At 35.2% G+C, this 23951-nt stretch overlaps 1 protein-coding gene across 6 annotated transcripts in view; it reads left to right on the top strand.

Moving 5' to 3' along the window:
- The window catches only part of ATP11A (ATPase phospholipid transporting 11A), a 117126-nt gene that overhangs the window by 58273 nt on the left and 34902 nt on the right, over positions 1 to 23951 (top strand). For all 6 annotated transcript variants that reach the window (XM_079323176.1, XM_079323177.1, XM_079323178.1 and 3 more), the window contains exons 3-12: positions 9979 to 10068; positions 11179 to 11259; positions 12784 to 12891; positions 15694 to 15822; positions 16335 to 16438; positions 19023 to 19073; positions 20490 to 20554; positions 20929 to 21010; positions 22270 to 22420; positions 23612 to 23809. In XM_079323176.1, coding sequence (XP_079179302.1) covers positions 9979 to 10068; positions 11179 to 11259; positions 12784 to 12891; positions 15694 to 15822; positions 16335 to 16438; positions 19023 to 19073; positions 20490 to 20554; positions 20929 to 21010; positions 22270 to 22420; positions 23612 to 23809 — 1059 coding nt within the window. The remainder of the gene's footprint in view (positions 1 to 9978; positions 10069 to 11178; positions 11260 to 12783; positions 12892 to 15693; positions 15823 to 16334; positions 16439 to 19022; positions 19074 to 20489; positions 20555 to 20928; positions 21011 to 22269; positions 22421 to 23611; positions 23810 to 23951) is intronic.

The following is a 23951-nucleotide window of genomic DNA, read 5'->3' as shown; positions in this document are numbered from 1 at the left end:
ACCTTCTAACCATGCTTCATTCAAAGAAAGTGTATTAAGAAGCAGTGTAGTATTTAGGCATCTTTAATTAGATAGAATGCTTGAAAGGTAAGGTAAAGTACAGATGAAGTACAGTCAGACTGGTACAATGAGAAATCCTGTACTCTACACATGGATTTGTATTGCCTTTTGAATTATGGAAGAGTAAACACACTTAATGTAAATTTTTGTACTCCTGTCACATTTTTCTTATTTTTTTAAATCTCATCTGAGATGTATGCAAATAAAGACATTGAAGTTACTGCTGATATTTTCTTGAAATATAAGCATCCTGTTCAACTATGTTTTGACATCTTTTTGTGATTATCAGGTTAGTGGAAGTTGCTTTGCTATGCAGTGAGGTTTTAAAGTATGACTTAAATGTTCATTGAACTATGAACCCCCTGTCAGCAATTTGTAAATATGTATGACTTCAAGTTCAGGACAGAGACGTCACTATTTTTATGTTAATATCAAGCATATTCAGTTAATTATTTTGAAAGTTTAACTATTTAGCTGTGAACTGTATCTGCAAATAACCTTTCATAAACAAGAAGTATTAGTGGAAATACGTACATTTTATATATACATGTGATTTCTCAGTTTTTCTGTTTATTAAACCTACCTCATTTAAAAAATAAAATATAGATTCTCTTTTTGGTAGTAGATACAGTGGTGATTTTACAGGAGGGAGCAGAATTCATGTAAGTGATTTATAATATTGAACAGTTACTTAGACTGCTGAAAGCTGTTTTGATGACTGTTGCCTGAATATGAAAACTTTCCATGCTTCCCTTTCAAGTAAACTCTATTATTCCCCTGCTCCATCCCCGACAGCCTGAATAAGGCACCACTGTGACTTGACTAACATTCACTCTGGTTCTGTAAGCTGCTATCTCTTACACTTTCACCTGTCCTTGTCCATTGCCCCCTCTGGAGGGGGCACCTATTACAGGGTAGGGAATGCAGACATTAATTTCCTGCTAAATGCTCCAATGTGCAAAATTAAAATGGCAAATCAATAATTGTTAGGGTAAAGGTACATGCTTGCAAGCACACTGTATAATGTTACCTCAGCCATGAAGGTTACTTCCTTCATCTTTCCATCAGCGAGACAGACAGTAACTTTCAGCTGGGCTTTTATAGGTGTTTAGTGCTTATGTAAGAAGGTATATGATTGCTCTTCAAGGATGAGGAACTCTAAACTTCCAAGTACAGACTTCACCAATTTACAACAAACTGAGTTTCTAAAAAGGATAGTTGAAAAGCATGAGGAAATGTCATCAATTAGTCCATCTGTATGCTTCTTTACTCAAAAATGCCATGTCATAATGTCCTGAAAAAGACATCAGTTTGTAGTGATATAAACCTTGGACTATATTGGTGCATCTAAAGGTACGTTTTACTGTGCTTCACCAGAGGCTTCCTGGTGTCAGCAAGGTAATACTTTGATTCAAGTGCAAAGGGGTATTTCATGCACATCGCAGTGTCACTGTGGAGTGTGCTTAATGCTCTGTTTTCTTTATGATATATCCCTGATTGTAAAAAATGATACAGGGACAGACTTTGGCTAGACAAAAGTGTTCTAGTGGTTTGATGTGTTAATTCAAATATAATAATATATTGCAAAAGGTGTATGTTGGAGTAGTAAAAGATAAAAACTCATGTCTTTTGGACTGTGTATGCAGTTTCTTTTAAGTTCTAGAGACAGTGATGACCTTTTGTAACATGTATCCTTTTGTTGATTTAACTTTTAGCTACTTCAGCTGCCTTGGGTGCTGGCCTTTGAAGTGGCTGTTATGTGCCCTTGATTGAATTCATCACATGACAGTGCTGCAGCATGGAAAAATATCAGCTGCTAGAAAAACTCCAGTGTTTCGAGTGTAGAAGAAAGAAGTAATTGAATTGGCAGGGAGGTTGCTTGTCTTTTTTTCTGGAAAAAACCAAAAATTATACACATTTTGATACTATTTACTTTTTGGTAGAATTTACAGATTAAGAGGAAACTAAGTTAAACTAGGCAGCCATAGCGGCTACCAAAACTTGGTGAGAAACAACCTCTTTTCCTTCTTAAACAGGATTTTACTTTTTGAGAACTGATAAATTATAAAACAACTTTTTAGTCAAAACTTCCTTAAGGTTCAGGCTTCATATTCTTGTGCTGGAAATATGATTTTGTATTTAGTAGTCTTTAATGTATTTCTCTTCTGTGAATGCCTTCAATACCTTTGAAGCCCATGTAAATTCTCAGAATAAAGAACAGTTCAACTGTAGGAATGTTTGCCAAAATAAACTATGAGCTTCATTTGAAAACTTCCTGCTAATTTGAGTTCATATTCCAAATCCTTGAATCTGACAATGACTGTTATCCCCATTTATAATCTTGTTTCTGTTGGTGGTCTTCCACCATATCCCTTTCCAGGAGGAAAAGCCTTAGCCTGTTTGTGCTCCATGCCTTTGCTCAGGTTTGGTCTGTATCTTTTCCCAAACCAGTGGAATCATGCACAGATTATTCAATACATAGCAAACTATGGATTCATGTAGTAGCATGATGATGTTTTTAATTTATTAATTTAATATTTTTCAATTTCCAAATTCCCTTTTCCTGAAGTTAATCTAATACCTGTATAGAGTTTCTATGATTTGAGAAGCTCATTTGTTGACAAAGTAGGGATTTGCATTTCTTGTTCCACCTGAATCAATGAATTGAAGACTGATTGGATGTGTACATTTCTGTTGAACAGAGGGGAAAATAGTACTGAAAATCCATTTTGAGGCAGCAACAGTTCATAGGAATGTGTTTATTTACAGCTGCTTATGGCTTTGGGAAAAAAAAAAAAAAAACACCAAAAGACTCATTAAAAAGAAGAACACAAGAAAGAGCAAAAAAATTTAAAACTTCCTGGATAGGAGTAGCCTGTTTAATGAGAGCCAAGAGACTTTCCTGTCTTGTCAGAGACACCTGGCAAAGTTAGAAAATCCACAGACTTTAGGCAGGAGAACAGATTCCCTCCTCCACCATACCACCCATAGAGGAAGCTGGGTTAAGGAGACTTACAAAGTCTCTTCTTACTCTTCATTTCAGTCTGTGGGTAATCAATACACAGTATTTTGCCTTGGTCATCCTGTCCAGCTGAAAACTTTTACTGTCATAATTTAATAATGGGAAATTTTACAGCTTCAGAGCCCTGGATTTGTGCTTGGGTCACCAACATAACTGGAGTCAGCAGGGCTTATGCTCCCAGAAGATGATACTGAAGAGCAGTGGGATATGACTCTTGCAAATTGTTTCCCTTGCAGAAGTGCAAGATTGACTCTGCAGTGGATGCAGAACTATTACTTGAAGAATTTGTCCTAAAGAGATGTCACTACAATTAAATTATACATGAAATTACAAAGTGCTCTTTTGTGCTGCAGCTTTATTTCCTGTTCTTTCTTATAAAAAAATAAGAAGTTGAACTTGGAAGAACAGTACTACTGTTACTTCCTACTTTGTAATGCTGTATGCTATATTCATGGAACAGCTGTGATCCTGGTTTTGTTTCACAAATAATCTGGTCTTCTGTTATCTGCCTGTTTCTTTAGGACTTTTCATCAAATACTGATCCAAACATTGGTTTCTGTGATAGTAGCCTGAGACAATAATGCTGTGTGTTGGGAATCCTATACATTGCAAAGGAAACCTTAGCTACATTAAGTGGTAATCTGATTGAGATGACTCACAATTAATCACAGTGACTAATAGTTTAATAAAGTTAAGTAATTCTGACATGTTTCAGCAGATGTTGCTGAAATATTAATTTCTTTCAGCAGAAATGCATGCCCTTGTGCTGTACCTCTTCCCTGCAGCACTTGCTTATAGTGCTATTATAAACACACAATGACTGGGTCTGCTCTCATTTTGTTACCACATTTAGAAGAAATGTTAAAACTGAAGCTTAAGGAAATACTAAACCACCTCTATCAAGATGAGCCACTTGGAACCCAGCAGAGACCTAGACTGTCCCACACTTTCCAAGGTGATGCTTTACAACTATAAGGCTCTGGCCTCTCTAGGGCCATGACATAGCACTTTCAAGATGAGGAGTTCAAACACAGCTCTGAGCAATGACATTTGAAAGTCAGAAAAGCATCCAAAGCTCACAGGGAGAAGAGGCATGGCCATGTGTTTGTGAAGCTGATAAATAATTGTGTAGCATATCCTGGGGGGAGCAGAGAGGGTGGGTGGACAGAAAAGTGTATGGGACAGGGATTAATGCAGGGAGTGTTGTGTGTGCCTTTTACACACACACAGCTGCTCTGAATGCAGTTGTAACACACAGCTCTCCATTTCTGTCTGTGTAATCTCCTGATTTCCAGCCACACTGGAGGAAGCAGGAGGTCAGATCTGATTCTCCAAGGGCTGAAGAGTTAGGTGTGCCCAGCCCTGCCGGAGACTGAATGGGGCAGGAACTGATAGAGAAGAAAAGAGTAGATGGATTTGGCTGGCAGTAAAGCTTAAATGCTTCTGCATCAACTGGACTCTCAAAGGGGCCAGCTCAGGGATCTCAGTACCTGAACTGGGATGGGAGTACATGAGTGTGCACTTCTTCCAGGCACAATAATGCAATTTCCTTCTGAGGATAACTGTCAGTGCCTAGAGAGAGCAAGGAAAAGCTCTGCTCTTGATGATCCTGCTCAGCATGGGATTTCCAGGTCACAGGCTCTTTGCAACCTCCCTTGTGCTCCCAGGAGAAGCCATTTACCTTTCCCATGGCTCAGCCCAGGGTTATTAGTTATATTTTATCTTCTGCTGGTACTACCCCTAACAGTGCCTTTTAAGTTTTTTGTATCAGTGTGTGGAGTCTTTATGTAGTGAAGCTGCATAAGACAAGCTAAAGAGAACCTGAAGAAGGAAGGGACAACAGGTCCAAACCTAACACTAGGTGTAATTTTTCTCTCTTTACAAGTAGGAAAGTGAAGCTTGCTTACTCTCACATGCTCTTTCTTCTGTTTTCCTAGTATTCTCTGTGACTTCTGTCTTCAGTCTGTTGGCCTTACTGTAAAGTTTTTTTTTTTTCTTTTTTAAAATCATAATTGTGTAATTACAGATGTTGGGGGATTTCTTTGTCAGAGGAGTTCCTGGAGTTAATAGCCTCTGTTTGATAAGACTGAGAGTTGCTGAGCAGGGACTACTAAAGATAGACTCGTTTAAAATAGAAATTCTGTTTTTATCAGCAACTGTTTTAAAGAAATCCTATGCCAATATATGTATGTTATCAAATGTACCTTTGGTCTAACTTTCCCAAATCAATTTCATTTAACTTTCTCTGAACATACTGTTGGTTATTATTCACTTGTAAAAGCCCTGCATGTAGCAGAGCTTTCACTGATTCCTGTGTTCTGAATGGCCTTGTGATGTGGAGAAACAGGAGTCACTCCCTCAGTGGGGTGATAAACGCTGTGCAGGTGGTACATATGTTAATACTTTTGCTAAAGTATTGTGTCTTTCTGCATTAATTCCAAATTGTCATAAATATGCCACAACACTTTTTAAAATGTTCCAATTCTGTTGAGTAGCATATAAGCACGAAAGTATGAATTTTTTTGCTTTGAGTCAGTCTTATATTAGTTTAATACAGTAAAAACATAGATGAGTTCTGCTATACACTTCATGAGTGCTTATAAGCAAGTCACTTGAATTAGACAAAGCATACTCTCAATTCACTTATGATTTCAGATAATTACTGATTTCCTGGGTTTTTTTATACCCTTTGCTACAGTTTTGTCTACAAGATAAACAAATCATGTTTCAAAAGAGTAATATATTTATAAATAAAGCTACCTTTAAAGAAACTGTGAAACTTTTATCAGACTTTTTTCACCAATTCTATTGAAGAGGGCTACCTATATGTATATAACATATGTAATATTTATGTTGTTTTAATAGCATAATATTATGTAAGGTGGTGTTATATAATATGTTATGTCCAGTACTTAAAAGAAGACTGCAAAAAAGATGGAGAGGGACTTTTTACAAGGGTGTTAAGTGAAAATACAAAAGAGGAGGAGTTGAAGCTGAAAGAGGGTTGCTTCAGATTTACCTTGAGGATGGTGAGACACTGGAACAGGAGCAGAGAAGTTGATGCTGCATCTCTGGATGCGATCAAGGTTGATTTGAATGGGGGTTTGGAGCAACCTCGTCCTGTGGAAAGTGTCCCTGCCTCTGGCAGGGAGATTGTCACTAGATGCTTGAGAAGATCTTGAATGTCCTTTTCCACCCAAACCGTTCTATGATATGCACAAATGCCTGCAATCTGGTTTTTAAACTGCAGCTTTAAGAATGCATTGTTTCTTGGTAGTTATATAAAAATGTGTACATTAAAAATACTGAAGTCACCATGGACATGAATGGCTGCAAGGTCAGCTTTTCTCTGTACTACCCTGATATTATTATCATCAGGATGGACTTTGTTTTGCAGAAGGGATGAGAATCATCATAGGAAGATGTCTACAAACCAGGATTAAACCAATAGACTAGATGTGTTTTTTGTAATAGTTTTAAGCATTTACAAGAAACAGTCAAAAAGATGGAGTGAAAAGAATGAAATCAGGATGTGTTAGAAGAGAGGTGATAACTGTTTGAAACAAATAATCTGTAAGAAACCAAGATGTTAACAAAACTCAGTATGAAGTGCTTTTCCTTACAGCTTCAGATTTTGATGTTAAGTGATTACTTATGAAACTCTACTTTGTCCTGAGAAAATATCTGCCTCTTGTGTTGGAAAGAGAACATTGAAACCAAAATGGTTTGGAGACAAAATTCTGACATGCAGATACCAAATGAAAAGGTCAAAATGCAGTGTCAGGAACACTATTTTACATTTTTGAATTTGTGTGACTGGCTGTTACAAGGAGGTGTTATAGCTAGGTGTTATAGTAGTTGAAAGCAAGATGGTATCAGTAAAGAGCAAGATAGAGCCAGGGGCATGGGCATGAATACTATGGATGTGCTCATGAGTGTAGAAATGCATCAGCTCTGCAGGTACTGCTGCAACTATAAATGGGAAGGAAATCTGTTTGAATTATGCTATTTTGACACCAGATTGATCTTACAGCCTCTTGCTCGTGCTTCAGATGCATCTGTTGGCACCATGTGTTCTACTTGTGGCTGAATGCATAACTACTACTGCTGGGTGTCTGATGTGTTACCTCTATGCACAAAGCACCTGTGTGCTCTGACCTCTAGATTTTTGGTAGCATTTGGAAAAGTTCAATTAAGCCATCTCCAGCTTGAAAGCTTGTCTAAATAGTGTGTAACTGTTTTGATAAACTTATATCTTTAAGTGAATTGTAGTGAAAAAAAGGGTAGTTAAATATACATAAACTACTTTTCAAGAGTTTACAGAGAACATGACTAGAAATTATCTGAAGAAGAGAGATGATTTAATTAACTCTTGGCACAGTAATCTGGTAGATTTAATATTACTAGCTTTAATGACTATTCTTGAATTTTTTTTGTTTTGTACCTGCCTAACTAGGGTAGAGAAACTCTTGAATGCAGCAGTCATGAGATAAATCTTGTTCCGAGTGGCAGCCCCCTCTGTTGCTTCTCTGGGAGATGATTATGTTGATTAAACATTACTTGCCCATTTGTAGGTACAGCTCTGAGCTACTGATGGCTTGGGTAGGGGAAAGTCTGTCTAAACATCTTCGTGTCCTTTCTTGCTTAAATTGCAAAAATCATTACTTCTCTGTTGAAGATGAATGAGCAGAATAAAGACATACTTAGTATGCCTGAAACACAGAGTCATAAAGTGCTTAAAATTTGTCAGATTAAAAATAAAGTTTTAAGAAGTAGTCTGTGTTAAAGAAGCATCCATTTTAGGAAGCACTTCTCAACCATAAAAGTGGTTTCTTCCCATGTTATTCACTTTTATTCACCTAAGAGAGTTTCTGATCAAAGGTGGAGCTGTGGTAGACCACAGCTTGGCAGGGAAAGCAGTGAGCTAGGGTTGGACTTTGAGGAGGATTGGATACCAAGGGTAAAGGTGAACAACTATTTTATGGATTGTTGTTTTAATTTATTTCCTTGCTTCCTCAATCAGTTATTTTAAATATCTAGTCAAAAAATAAAATGCTATTACCAGACATTTAGTCAAATAACCCACTAGGAGATTTAAAGTGAAAGTTATTACATATGAGATTACATTTTTATTTAATGAATGGTGATTTGAGGGGCTTGTATAAATCATCAAAATTCTAGTGGTCAGAAGACTCTTTACCATGGAAAAAATAGAATTTCTATCAAAAGAGCAAAACAGAAAAATGGAAACAAATGTTTTTCTCTTTTCTTTCCCAACAGGCAGAGATTCTTAAAAAATAAAGGGATAGAATTAGAAAACAAAGATGACTTACCTGATAATGATGAAAATATGCAATTCTTGTCATTGAATGGAATCCATATGGTCATCTATCATAATAGCAGATTTGAATGATCACCATTGTTGTGGAAGGAAAAATAATCAAGTCTAACTCGTTCTCTTTGAAAATTCCATGTAGCTGGATAATGGGTAGTGCAAACTGCATTCCTGTCTGATGAAAGGTGTTCTGATTGCAAGACTGGATCACTTGATTTTCTAGCTGTTGTGTGTCTGCCTGCCTGAGTTTTGGCTTGCTCACAGGTGATTTAATACAGAACTAGCTATTATGCAGGATTAAGTGGTAATTTAGGGCATATTTAGGATAAATACTCATTTTTGGCACACTATTGAAGAAGAACATTCCATTTCTATGTCTTATACATGTTCAGACTTTAACTCCCAAGAAGTAAAAAGATTGCTTTATATAATAGAGTTTCATATACATATAAAGTATATTTCTCATGGATTCTTTTTGTCTTCAGATATTATAGGAGTACTTTCCTTCTGGAGCTCTGTCTGTCTTTGCCTTCAGGGCCAAATTCAGAAGATGTCTAGGTCATGGAGTAATTTGGTTATCAGCAAGTATAAGTGCAATCTGCCAAGAGGAGACAAGACACATTTGTAACAGAGCAAATAAATTAGGATAAGCTTCTTAGCCCATCTTGTTTGAAATGAAAGTTTTATTGGAGTTGTCATTTTATTATGTGTCAAAGGATAATTTGGATAATAAGGTGATGCAGCACTAGTTTTCTCAAGCCATTTTTCAAACCTTTTCACAAAATTTTAGCTGACAGTTTTTGCATGTGTTCCAATAAGTAATCCTTACAATGTTTTTCTGGAGCTACAGAGTGAGCTGTCTAAAAAGAGTGTACTTGAACCTGCTGCAGGGCAGAGGATGGGGACTAGATTATTTTAAGGTTCTTTATCACTTTTACATGACTTCTTAAATTTGAAGTTTTTACATTTTCTGTCTGCAGCTTTATGTACTGTTTCTTATGTCATTTTACAACACTTGTGGTAATTTGTAAGATCAGTACAGAAATGCACAGCACTTACTCTTTATTCACTACTGTAGTTTATCTTGGGGAGTGTTTTTGTGTCCCTGCCAAGGAAAAAAAGAAAGGCTGATAGCTTTTATTTGGTTGTCTTGCTATTACTGTGTAGTTAAATCTTAGTGCCACCTATCTCAAGTCATGAACACAACATAAAAATGAATTAAAAATGCTCTTTGAAATTACTGAGGTGCTTTTAAAATCCATAAATGGCTTTAAATAAACCATTCCATAACTAATTAACTCTGGTCGCTAACTCTGGACAAGTGTTGTTGCTAGTTAAAAATTATTGCAGTCCCTAGTACAAAAATTATCACAGTTCAGAAAAAAACTATACTATTCTGGGAATATATTGTCAATTTAGATTCAAATTAAGTAAAATATTAAACCAAGTAACAAAAACATTCCTGCTTCTTGTTTAGTTTAAATCTTGAAATATGAGTTTAAAATGGAATGTGAATAATATTTTCTTCACATATGCTCATAATCTGTGCGTTTGTTTTCAGTACACGTTTTGGAACTTTATACCAAAAAATTTGTTTGAGCAGTTCAGAAGAATAGCTAACTTCTATTTTCTCATCATTTTCCTTGTTCAGGTAAGCTGTCTTAATTTTCCAGTAAATTGTGTGCTCTTTCTAAAATAGGGAGAAGTTGAAAAAGGTTTGAAAATTAACTGATTTTGATGACCATGGATGTAACTGATTGAGCCTAGAAAGCCTTTTACACTGATGATGTGATAAAAAGAGTTTTATTTAATTTACAGGTTGTCAATATGAATTTAATCTCAAGAGAATTTAACAGCATCACTATTTGGATGGCAAGACCTGTCTTGAAAAAATTAAAAAGAATTTCTGTAATTTTTGTTTTGCAAGAAACATCCAGATCAATAAAACTGTTACTATAAATTCTGTTGAAGACAATTTTTTGTTTTACAAAAATATTCTATTTTATAACAAAGTAATGTCTCAACAGCAGTTTTCCAAGTGTACTATGATCAAAGCCTGTGAGAAGTGAAATAATAGGTACTGATATGATGCTAGCTAAGGGAGGTACATAAATACTTGCTTTTGAAATTAGTTCCATGAATACCTAGTGTGCTGCCTTCTAAATGTCTTAATTCTGAACCTGTCACAGTCACTTATTGTTCTAAATAATAAAAATCTTAGTAAATGAAAAGCTGTTTTTCTTTGCAGACCAGATTCTGTAGAAAAAAAGCAGTGCAGATTCCCAGGAAAGCTTAGATTTTGTCATTTGCGCACCCTCTGTGAATTCTGCCTCTTTGTTTATATTTGCAGAAGCCCCAGCTCAGTATTTCAGAATTTACTCTTTGTGTGCATGAGAACAGCTCTATTGTATAACATGTAAAGCCAGTGCCATACTAATTTCTAATGGAGCTCTATAATTTTTCTTCCAAGGCTGCAGCTTTCCAGTCTAATACTTCCTTAAAGTCTTGCAAGTGGACATTTTTAGGAGGCATTAACATCTGATATTGATGTGATCTAACTACAGTATTGTATCTTCTTATATCTGCATAGTACACGTTCTTGAAGTTGCATTGAAATACTGGTTTGTTTGGTTTTTTTAAATTAAAATTCCTTGATGCCCTGTAACATATTGATGAACTTTTTTGGAAGATCTTACTTGAAAGATTGAATGCTTACTTTCACAAAAATACAACTAGAAAATACTTGTTCTTTTTGTTGCAGTTAATTATTGATACACCTACTAGTCCAGTTACAAGTGGACTTCCACTTATGTTTGTCATCACTGTCACAGCTATCAAACAGGTGAGTAATATAGTGAGCAAAAGTAAAACTAAAGAGAGAGTTGGGTCAGTTTGGGTCTTCTGTCCAAGCAATGCCCCCCTCCACAGCCTGCTGGTCTGCTGTGGGAGAAAGTTGAAGAGAAAGCCTTCATGCTGACACTCTTCAGCAGTAGCCAAAACACTGGGGCATAGCTAAGACTGGTTTAGCCCCAAGTACAAAGCACAGCAGCACAGAACTGGTGTGAAGAAAGTTAACTCCACCCCAGATAGCCCCAAAGCAGAGGATAGCTTTGGTTGTCCCTTAATAGGTAGCAGATAACCTGCTGCCTTCACAGTCTTTATGCTGAATGCAGACCTTTTCCTTTGTGAGTCTTCAAAGAAGTTATGGAAAGTTGTGTTTCCTTACAGTGATAACTATTTATAATTGAGTATATTCTGTAGTTAAACTCAGCACTTCTTGTTTAGCAAAAGTTGTGATACATGCCAAGAGTATTTTAGTGTGGCTTTCCCACTCTTAAAATTTAAAATGTTACACTTTAAAGTCTTCCTGTTAGTAAGAATTACTGCCTGAGTTATGACATGCTGTGCTTGGTACTGCAGTTCTGTGTATTTCCTTGATTTTTCTTCCCAACAACTTGTATAGATTTTGAGACCTTCTTGAGGAGCTGTACCAGTCCCTGGAAGCATATTACACAAATATACATACATACACACATATACATATAAATATACAAGCATATACACTCTGTGAATTCCTAGATTATTTTTGAGAACATCCAAGGTAGTGATATTTTTGTTCTGCCTTGAATTTCCAAATGTGCTCAAGAGAGTTAGATCTAAAAATGCTATGGAATGCAAGAGGTATTTTCCATCTTTAACCGCTGATGACTTTGTCAGTCTCAGTCTTTGTCATATGGCAGGACATTTTCAATAGAAAGTTGCAGATTCCCTATTCTTTAGTTTGTCTGCTTGTAAAAAACACAAATTCATAGGGTAATTGAGCACTAAAAATAGGATACTCTGCAAAGTTTCTTGAAACAATATTCTTCACAACAGTTTATCACATATATGGTTGCAAGGTTTGACTTAATTGTATGACAGTCCTCAAATATGACAACCTTTTGTCATGTCATGTTTTTATAATCTTGCAGGAAAAAGTCCCATTCTTCCAAAATATATTGCCTACACTGCTACCTTCTTGTCAACTGCTTTTATAAGTACTGTGCACTTAACTTGAGTCAATAGAACACAAGCAAGAGATGATCACTTAAATACCAGAAACTGTTCTACATTTTCAAAACCCTTATTCATCCAAATGTCTTCATTAAAATACATGGGTTTGTTGACTAATTGTAATCATGAATGCTCTTGTTCATAGCTATCCAGTACAACTCTAGTACTTGTATCACAATTTCATTTGTCCTAGTGAGAATATTTTTTCCCTTACAAAGATAATTCTTAAAATTTTTCTTACAAGCTAGAGCTATTCTATGTCTTTATAGCCAAATGTGCATCGCTGCATCATTTCCATTTCACTGTTTTCTAGGGTTATGAAGATTGGCTGCGACATAAAGCTGACAATGCAATAAATCATTGCCCTGTTCACTTCATTCAGCACGGTAAATTGGTTAGAAAGCAAAGCCGAAAACTAAGAGTAAGTAACTATGACTTAACAGGTTTCATGAGTCAGACTTTACTTCACTCTTCTTGTAAGCTTCACACATAAAACAAGTTATACAGAAATGTAGTATGATGATGTAGCTTTTGTTCCATTTAATGAGTAGACCAACAGTATACTCATTTTTGGTTTTATGCCTCTGAATAAAATATTTTAATAAAAGAAATCTTCTAATAAGTTTAATGGGATTAGTTAAATTTTAATTATTATTATAATTCTAAAATTTTATTTTTAGATGTTACTATTGTTGATTTTTATCAGGCTGTTTTGCTTAACTGGAATTAACTAACTCCTTCTGTAAATGTTGCTTTCATTTTCCATTTTTAACTTGGAATTTCTTTTTTGGAATATTTTTTCCCTATTTTCTATCCCCTGTGATTATCACAGAATCATGGGATTCTTTGGGTTGGTGGGGACCTTAAAGATGATCTAGTTCCAATCCCTGTGCTGTGGGCAGGGACACCTTGCACTAGACCAGGTTGTTGAGAGCCTTATTCAGCCTGGTCTGAATACTCTCTGGGATAGGGTATAATTACTATTATGCACATTAATAATTTATTTAAGCCTGATTGTGGCAGTGCTATGTACATGTGTACATACAGACACAACACACTAAATATTTTCTCAAAAACCCATCTCTTCATAAAAACACAATCTCTTCATTGACTTTGTGAATTCTGCTACATTCTCTTTTTGGTATATTTTCAGAAATTAATTTTTGCTGCTTAGTTTTTGGGATTTTTTTTGGTTTTTTGGTTTTTTTGTGAGCAGATTAACTTCTTAACCCTGTTTTCTTTAAAACTCAGAAAATTTGGTATTTGTTTGGGATTTTCTTATTTTGAATATGTTTGTTTGGATGTCTTTTTCTGCTCTGCTATTTTTGGGCATAAATGTATCAGCAATGTTCACAGCATTTCTTCTGTGATCTTCCATTTGAGTGTGATAGCTTCTGCCTAGGGCTTCCTGGTATTAAAGAAAATTAGGACATCACATATTTAAGAATTCCAGTGTGTTAACTAACCAGTTAAATGTTCCAAACAAAAATAGTCAAGTAACATGCAACCGAATTTCGAATTTTAGTGGTAAATCTATTGCCCATATTTTCTTAATTTTTCCCCTGTTTATTGCCTTTCAGAGAGCGTATATTGAGTGACTCAATGATAGGAGAGACAGACCTTGAAAATACCTTGCATAGAAAGGGATGTCTGTGTGTATTTGTAAAAGGGTGAAATTCTCAGATCCATATTACAAGAGAAAACAGACTAGGTTGTATAAAGTAGACCCCTCTGCACCTAAAGCCTGAGAACACTTGTTTAAAGAAGGAAAAATAGAATTACTAAAAAATTGAGTTCTTTCTCACACAATCAGAGAATGATTGAGGTTGGCAGGCATCTCTGGAGCTTTTCTGATCCAGCCCCCAGCTCCAGCAGAGCCACCAAAAGCTGTTTGCTAGACAAGTTTTAAGTCTCTCCAAGGATGGAGACTCCACTATTCCACTACTTCCCTTGGGCAGCTGTTCCAGTGCTCAGTCATCATGGCAAGGGAAATGCAGTGGACCCTCCCACATTCCAGCTTGTGTCCACTGCTTCAGGTCCTGCCACTTTCCACCAGAAAGAACCTGTCCCTGTCCTCTTTGCATCCTTGGCTGACATTGTGGCAAATGCTGGAACACCTTTTAAATTTTATTAAGATGCTGTGTACTAGTACTTTTATTTGGTTTGGGTTTAGGAAAATGAGAATTTGTACCTGATTGTTGCAGGTATGCTTAGAGTTTGTGTTCTCCTGTGCCATGTGTACAATCTGCATTTTTTCATTGCTGTTGATTAAGAAAAAAAAAAGAAACTTTTTTCTTATCTACAATGAGATAAATCATCTTTTATGATCATTCTGAAATTTTACTTTTAGATGTTATTACTGCTGATTTTTGTCTGACTGTTTTGCTAAACTGGAATTAAGTGACACCTGCTGACTGCTAAGGATGATAGAATTTAGCTTTGTAAGCATATAACAAAATCAAAGATTAAGATGAATCATATTATAATAAATTATGACTTAAAAGTATATTGAACAGATGTTGATCTACAGGAAAAATTGCAAAAATTACTTATTTTTGATGGGATTTTTATTAAAGCCCTGATATTCCTAGAATGTAGAGTATGTGTTTCCCACGTTTAACCTTCAAAAATGTAGAAAAACTAATTTTTCTTGAAGATTTGCATGAATATTTTGAATTTATAATTGGTTAGCCGTTCTGTTAGAACATTCTAACATGCTGTAAAATATTGCCTGTGTTTCCATGAATAAAAATTATTTTGCTCACCTTTAAACATGGATAAAAATAGGACAGACTTCTAATCAAAAAATCTGCTATAAAGGTATCCTGTTTTCATCAGCAGACTAAATTGTTGGCTTTTTCAGCTGTGTCTAAGAGCAACTCACATCTCCTGGTGGTTTTGAAACAGTTTCATTGTATTTAGTCTCAAAACAAGGATAATATCTTCCACCTCTCAAATAATGTTGCAAACCTAGTAAGGCAGTATTGCAGGGTGGTTATCTTGAGAGGAAAGCCAGAAACAGCAGATCTCAGTCATTCCACAACATATAATTCAGTTTTCCAGAGATGTCTCTGTAGTTCTTTACTCTTGTGGTAAAATGCTGGTGTAAATAAAAATTGTTGAATTTTCAAACTATTTGTATTAATCTAAGTTTTAATTTTGAAATCTGAAATTTGGGCTGCTACATACATGCATTTTATTTTCTTGTGGTTTTTTTCCTTAGGTTGGAGATATTGTAATGGTAAAAGAAGATGAAAAATTCCCATGTGATTTAATATTCCTGTCAAGTAGTAGAGGAGATGGAACATGTTTTGTTACAACAACTGGTTTGGATGGTGAATCCAGTCAAAAAGTAATTAGATTTTCTACATTTTCTTTTTATGGCAAAGTTTGCATTTGATTTTTGACACAGATCACAATATGACCTCATGCTTATATTGTAAGCAGGTACACGAATTTGTGTAATTTGTGTTTCTACCATCTGACTTCATTTCTCTAAAAGTAATATTATTTTATGAAAAGTGTTAAGGCATTTGTTTATGGTTATGTCTGTGTCCAGTATGGGCATGAAGATTGCAGTGGTAATACATTAACTTTTTGAATTTAAGTGCTTTCATGGTAACCTGATTTATGGGTGCACTGCAAGGTACTTGAACATAACTGCAGAATCATAAAAAAAAAAGATTGGAAGAGACCATGTAAGAAGATGCCCAAATAAGAGTATTTGGAGATGCTTCTTATTTGACTTATGAGCTTTTACATAAAAGTTAGTAAATTTCATGCTGAACTGCAGTGTATGTACAGATTAATGTCTTGTATGTCTGTTCTTTTTTTATTTTATTTACATGTTTTTGTTAATTCCAGACTTACTATGCTGTTCAAGACACAAAGGCATTTCACAATGAACAAGAAATTGATGCACTACATGCTACCATTGAATGTGAGCAACCTCAGCCCGACCTTTATAAGTAAGACAATAATTATTACCTGTTTCATTTAAGGTACCTGAGCAATAAATCATGAAAGTGTCATAATGCAAAGATACTGGCTGCATCTCTCTGGTTAGAGTGAGCCTCAGAGTGGGCTTGAAGGCAGATGAGTCTTCCACCCATAATCATTTTTTGCAGGTAGCTCTCTAGGTGTGCTCTGGGGTAGTGATTTCCAAAGGGGCATGGCACAAAGCAATCCACTGAGGAATGTGTGAAAATTTTAGAACTTCAGTTTCTTTTTTTTTTTTTTTTAATAAAAAAATAAGAAAGAAACTAAGCTTTGCTAATACTTAGTATACTTCTTGATATTGGCACCCATGCCCTCTCTGTCATATACAGTTTGTGAGTCTCTCCAGAGGGAAGAGTGTATTTCACAATATGGAGAAGTTGTCTGTAGCACTCACTCCTTTGTTTTCAGTGTATTGCAAAATATTGTCATTTACGTGTACCCAGTTAAATGGATTTACAGATTATATTATCAAGTTTTAATTCAAATAACACGCAAAATGTTGAAGTGGCTTACAAAGACTCTTGCAGAGATATTGCAGATTGAAGATAATGGTAACATTCTAGACTAATGAACCATAAGAAAATGGCAAGCACTTTTTGTCCTGGTACAGAACTTCATCAGTCACATTACAAAGTAAAGCCACTGTCCATCTAATCAGATCTGAGAGATGTCAGCTAGAAAAAATATCAATTGTCAAGACTATTTGAAGTACAGGTTTTCGTCTGCTGTTGTTAACCATGAGTCTCACATCATAACTTTGAAGTACTGGCTAATGACAGCATGAAGCCATCATGATTAGGAAAACACTTTAATGCAGAACATGAAGAAAAATGTCTACAGTTGTATAAAGTCATACAATACTCAATGTTTTGAAAAATAATTGTACACAATTCCATAAACCTAATGAGAAATCTTGAAAAGCCTCTTTTGAGGTTTCTTAATAGTAATGCAAAAGCATTGAGAGAACAATTATTTTTTTTGCCACAGTAAAAATTAGCTGAAATAATACACAGAAACAATGTGATATCAAGCTAAAATGCACTCCTTTGACAGCAAATACTGTTGGAAGATGGAGAAAAAACATTGCTTATTTTTTGAGGTGTGAGAATATCTCTTTTCTGTGATCTTGGTGATTAAAAAGCTGGTTTAGAAATCTACTTGAGAACAGGTTCTTTAGAGTATCAAGTCCATCACTTGATCCTTTTTTTAAATACTTGGCTCTCAAAGTGAATGACTGCAAGTTGAAGCTCATGCTAGTATAGATGGTGAAATTCTTTGGAACAGCTGTTGACACAAATAATGAAAATGTTTATTGGTAGTCAGCTTGTATCTCCTCTGATTTTACTTGTAATTTTACCTCTCAACAGAACAGAGTCATGAATCTTTTTTGCAAAAGGCACATTTATTGTTCTGTATTATGATGTATCATAGCAAACTGTGTATTATTGTCTTCAGATGTGGCCTCACCATGTTGTATGGCCCTACCTGCAGACAGGTTACCACTCCTCTGAGCCTCAGAGGTTCCCTTTCAGGGTAACACACCCACCAGATCCTCACAGTTTCCTCTGCCATTGAGAACCCTAATGTCCAGCTTAGTCCCCTTTGCATTAGGTTATCCCCTTGGACAGTAGTATTGCAAATAAGTGTTCTGAGTTTGGCTGGAATGAAGTCAGTTCTCTTCCTAGCAGCAGTGTAGTGTGGTGATGTTGCTCTGAGACTGAAGCAGCATTAATTTCACACCATGGTTGAAGCTATTGTTGGCAAATTTTTACACAGTGTCAAACTTCATGTTCTTCTTTTTTCCCCTCCAGCAAATAGACTGGGGTGGGCAAGAGACTGGGATGGACACAGCCAGGATGGCTGACCTCAGTTGACCAGAGGGTCTGTGCCATATAGTGTCATGCTCAGCAATAAAACCAGGGGGCCTGGGGCAGTCTTCCAGAGAAGCTGTTGCTTGGAGACTGGCTGGACATTGGCAGGCTCATGGGAGGTGGTGTGTGGTCACCTTTGTGTCACTTTTTTTTTCTCCCCTCACTTATTAAACTGTCAAGATCTTGCTTTTGCTCTTCCAATTCTCTTCCCTGCTGGGGAGAGAAGGAGTGAGAGGCTGATGGGTGCTTAGCTGCTACCCAGGGTCAAGCACCACATACAGATAAAATGAACTGACATCTTCAGAGGAAAAATTACTTACTAGCTTTGATTTTAGTTGTAGGCTTTAGATGTTTTAAAAGATAGTAACTGCACTGACTTATCTCAGGTAGTTTAGGGAATAAGACTTTTTATTTTTTGTTCATGGGTCTATTTGGAAGATTTATCCCTAATTTTTACACCTCTTTATATGAAAAATGTATGTCAAGTTACCATCCTGTGTATTTTTGTATTTTCATGTTTTAAGTGTTTATCTGTATGAATCTCTTACGTTCTTGTTCATGTTCTGGATAATTGGAGCCTGTTCAGTTGGAAAATATTGTCTGTGATACATACTTTCTAGAAAATATTTCTTAAATAATCTATTAGCAATACTGTTAAACTACTTGTATATTTCCCTTTCAGATTTGTTGGTCGGATAAATGTTTACCATGATAGGAATGAGCCTATTGCAAGGTGGGGAGATCCAGAGTTTCTACATATTTAAATGTTTCACAATTGAATAAGTATCAATAATGAGAATTACCTTTGGTTCACCAATATTGTGCTGCTTTGTTTTAGTGATAGAATATTTTTCTCTAAGAAAATTCCAGATTGCTATTTCATAAATAATTGATATTTCATCTTCTAATCATATTTCTCTTCTTTAATATTTTAATGTCTTTATTCAACTGCAATTTTATCTGAAATATGTTTAGTTTGTAAATGATGTTGATAGGATTTTGACAATACTGCCCCATTAGTGTGAGATCTTGGTAGTGCACTAAATAATATAAATAGTATCACTTGTGTATTTAATTTTTCTTAGATTTTGAAGGGTCTGAACACGTCAAATTTTTTTTTGTGTGTTTAATTTTAGTTAGTGTGTTTGTACTTCTGTATAAAAAGTCCATGGTGCTGTGTGTTCAAAGAAGCAACATCCAGTTTGCTGTAACTGATTTTGTTCTGATTCTTGCCACAAAGAGGCAAAGCAATAGGACAGAAAAGCTGCTTGATGCAGTGCTATCCTAGATCCCAGCATGTGGAGAATACCTCAGTGCTGGATAAGTGCCTTCGTGACCTCAGTGTGTCTGTAAATACATTATTTTCTGTCACTGTGGGCTATGGAAACTGTCGATTGATCTGTGTCATTCATGTAACATTGTTCCACTCGCTTCTTGAAACTAGTTTCAGGTTTTACATCAGAACTGTGGCCCTGTTTGCTTGGAGTTTTATACCACAAGTACACTTTGAATAACATTGGAAAACACTGAATGAACTTAGGTTTTTTGGGGGTTTTTTATTGCTATATAGATAGAATCTGACAGTTGTGCTATGCAGTCTGTCTGTAAAGTAGTCTTTGGTTTTGAACTCATATGATGATTAGTGTACGTACCATGTTCCAGAATATTATTTAAATTTCATTGAGGTCCCTACATTAATTTCCATACTCTTCAATAAAATGTTTTACCTATGTTTATTGTCATTTAAAAAAATTATTACAACAAGTATCAAAAGTATCTTGTATGCCATTTATACTTAAAATAACATAGGAGGGAATTGTCCTTAAGTAGTTATAACATACAGAACACTATAGTTTATATAAACCTAAAAAATAATAGAATTAATATTTTTAAAAAATAAGTACTGTGCGATTAGAATGTTGAATCTTTATGGTGTTTAGGTGCATTGGTTTAAGGTATGAGTTGTGAAATTGTGAGCTTAATTTTAGACATCTGTTTATCTATTTTTAGTTTTCTCTTTAAAATTTTAAATATACCTTGTAATTCGTTAAAATAAAAGGTTTTTAGTAGAACTAATTTCCTGTTTTATGTGATTTCCACTAAGGTCTGGTTTTCTCTAAATGTTTACATTTTGTAATACCTTTTGCAGGCCATTAGGATCTGAAAATCTGCTTCTTAGAGGAGCCACTTTAAAGAACACAGAAAAAATCTTTGGTAAATACTTCTAATGACTGTTTTAATGGATCCTGAAGTAATAAGCTAACACCAAACAAGGTTATAAGGCTACAGTTACTACTGGGTTTATAATTTCTACTGGGTCACTTGTTTTACAACTTTTTAATGAGGTTTATCGTTACATAGAAACACTTTAACAATTGGGAACTGTGACTGGAATGTGATGTAAATGCTGCTTAAAATTTCTAAGTACCAAGATGATAAAGCCATTTCTAATTTTGGGTTATCATCCAAATCTGTGGTTTCTTTCTTCAAACTAAAGAATTAAAGAAATGACAGACTATAATAATCTGATGAACTGTGCTCTTTACTGCCCTGTGCAATCTTTAGTAAAACAAGTTGTCTAATTTCAGGTGTTGCTATCTACACTGGCATGGAAACTAAGATGGCGTTAAATTACCAATCAAAATCACAGAAGCGATCTGCTGTAGAGAAGTAAAATTTCTAATGCTTATTTTGGGGTTTGAATGGTGTAAATCAGATTTTTTTTTTCTCTGGAAATGTATGTTTTATTGATTTAAATGAAAAAAGAGGTAGAGGGACTTAAAATTTTCTTCTTTTAAAATATTTTTTTACTTATAATGCAAGTCATGTAACATCATATAAATGAGATTCTCAGTGCTGAATTATTCTTGTTAGATGTTTAAAAAATAAAGCCATTTTGATTTAATACTTAGCTCTTTAATGTATGATGTTTTGTTGTTCCATAAGACTTTTCTTTCACTCTTTGGAGTACATTTACTGACAGTTTTCCAAGGCTGTGGTTTTTATTATCCCAGAATTCAATGCTTTTCATTGCAATTAAGTCTTGAATTCAGTAAAAATAACTTTTTAATGCACTTCACTTTGAATCAGCTGCAGTAACACTGCTTGTCTGTGGCAAGTTTTCCATGGTTTAGCTAAAATTAACAAGTTCCATAGAGACATATATGATGGGAAAGTAAGCCAATGCTGTCCTTAAGGAGTGTGCTGACATTGGTTGCTTACTATTTTTAAAATAAAGACTATTTTCTATTACTACTCTGCTATCTGAAATCATCAGCTCTGAGTAAGGTGTCCAGCCTTGTGAAAAACAAGATGTCATTGAGGCAAGATGTACTGACCAGCTGACAGCTTTTCTCTTACACAGTGACTGAGCAATGATGATGTGTCTGTTCCTATTGTTACTGATGTATAACCCATGGCTTTTTGCTCATGCTCATCATTAATGAAAATATAATCTTAAATGCAAAATGTTCTTGCTCTTTTTTAGATCTGCCTAGAGTTGAAACATTACAGCTACATAGCAAAATGTGGTTTTTTTGTTTTATGTTTCTATAAAAGTACTTATGTGAGTGGTCTTATAATGATTCAGTGAAGTTGCATGAAAATGCAAGATGCAAGCCCAGTATTCTGTTATGATTCTATCTATGCTATCATTTTCATTAATATGCTAGTTTTGGTAATTTGTCGCACACATTTTGGAAACAACTATAAAAATAGAAAAGTAGAAATTAAAAATAGAAAATAATGTCAATAATGTTTTCCTCATTGGAAAAGCACTTTGTAAGAGTTATTTAACATCTTCACATTGTTAAACTTGCTGCAAATGTAAGACTGATGAATGAGTACAACATTTTCTAGTAAACTCTGTAGTTTACATGCTAATAGAATTCTTATTTTGCCTTTTTTTTTTTTTTTTTTTTTTTTTTTAGATCAATGAATGTATTTCTTGTTGTATACCTCTGTATTCTCGTCAGTAAAGCACTAATAAATACTGTACTCAAGTATGCCTGGCAGAGTGAACCATTTCGTGATGAGCCGTGGTATAATCAGAAAACAGAGCCTGAAAAGAAAAGAAATTTGGTATGGAAATAAATTATAATACCAAGAAAGTTTCCCTAAACCCTTGATTATAGAGATTCTACTGGAAAGTATATACAGCCTGCTTACTTACCAGTCACACTTTTTTGCTGACAGTGGTGATAGTGTACTTGTAGAAAGCTTGTGTTAAATTTTTGCCCTTAAGTTGTATTTATGAATTTAACTGATGAGAAAATGTCTGGTTTACTATAAAAAGCTTCATGAAAGTGTTTTGGAGTTGCTTGTTATTTATATAAATTACTAAAGAATTGACCTCTTGCAGAGAAATACAAGGGCTGGAAGGAACCCCAAAGCTATTGGCAGTCCTGTAAGAAACACGTTCAAAATTATGTGCTGTAGAAATCTCCATAAAAATGTCCCTCAAAAGCTTAGTTTCATTTTGCTCTGTTATGAGCACTCAAGGCATCAGAGACCATCAGTCACCAGTGCCAGATGTTCTTACAGGAACAAGGATGTTGTCCTGAATGGATACCCAGAGGATCTAAAGCAGTGAACTGAACCCTGCCCTACAGAAAGCACAGTATTTATTTCACTGATCCTGCCAATCAGTTTAGGGGAAAATTTGCTTCCTAACCCTAAAGGCATGAGGAGCACATGCTAGGCAAGCATTCTAAAGTTCACATTGCCACCTGTAGCACTGTCTCAACCTGTTTGGTGGGTTGACTGTAGCTCCACCAAGTCTCAACTACTGAAAAATTGAGCCAGGTTATGTGCATATATTCTGCTTGTGTTGAGAGAGGAAAAGGAAAGCCTTTCTTTATTTATGAAATGCTGCCTGAAATTTAAATTGGTAATCCTTGAAGGAGATGCTGTGGAACTCTGCTATTTTTCTGGTAATTTTTGAATGTACATTTTAATGTTTCATTTGTTCCCCAAAAAGTCTTCACCATGCTCATTAGTTACTCTAGAAATTTACCATAATGCTGTGTAACAGTATTCTGCTCCTGTATATCTGTAAAGAAAAATGCAAATTTAAAAGAAAAAGCTCTATTGTATGCCAGTTGTGATGTGATAAATCATGAAGGTTTATATCCTGTGCTGAAGTGTCAGCTATGAAGGAGGTTGCTTACTGTTTGAAAGTTACTTGAAAAAAAAATTGTAAATACATGTAGTAATCTTGCAGTCTTTAATGGTAAGCAAAAAACCAATATTTTCATCTTGTTTCTTTGGCAGTTTCTTCAAGCTTTTACAGACTTCCTTGCATTCATGGTTCTTTTCAACTACATTATTCCTGTATCCATGTATGTCACTGTGGAAATGCAGAAATTTCTTGGTTCTTATTTCATTGCATGGGATGAGGAAATGTTTGATGAGAGTACAGGTGAAGGACCACTGGTGAACACTTCTGACCTCAATGAAGAGTTGGGACAGGTAAATTTCATTGAATGATAATTTTTTTTCAACTGTTTCTACTATAGGTTTTTATTTCAAAATTGTTACCTCAAGATTTTTTTGTTTTATTTTAGTTTGGTTTTGTTTTTGCAGCTACATGTGCATTTTCTTTAGTGCTGAT

This window comes from Erithacus rubecula (assembly GCF_903797595.1).
Source record: "Erithacus rubecula genome assembly, chromosome: 1".
Taxonomy (NCBI): domain Eukaryota; kingdom Metazoa; phylum Chordata; class Aves; order Passeriformes; family Muscicapidae; genus Erithacus; species Erithacus rubecula.
The sequence above is the reverse complement of the archived record's forward strand: the minus strand, read 5'-3'. Positions and strand labels throughout refer to the sequence as shown.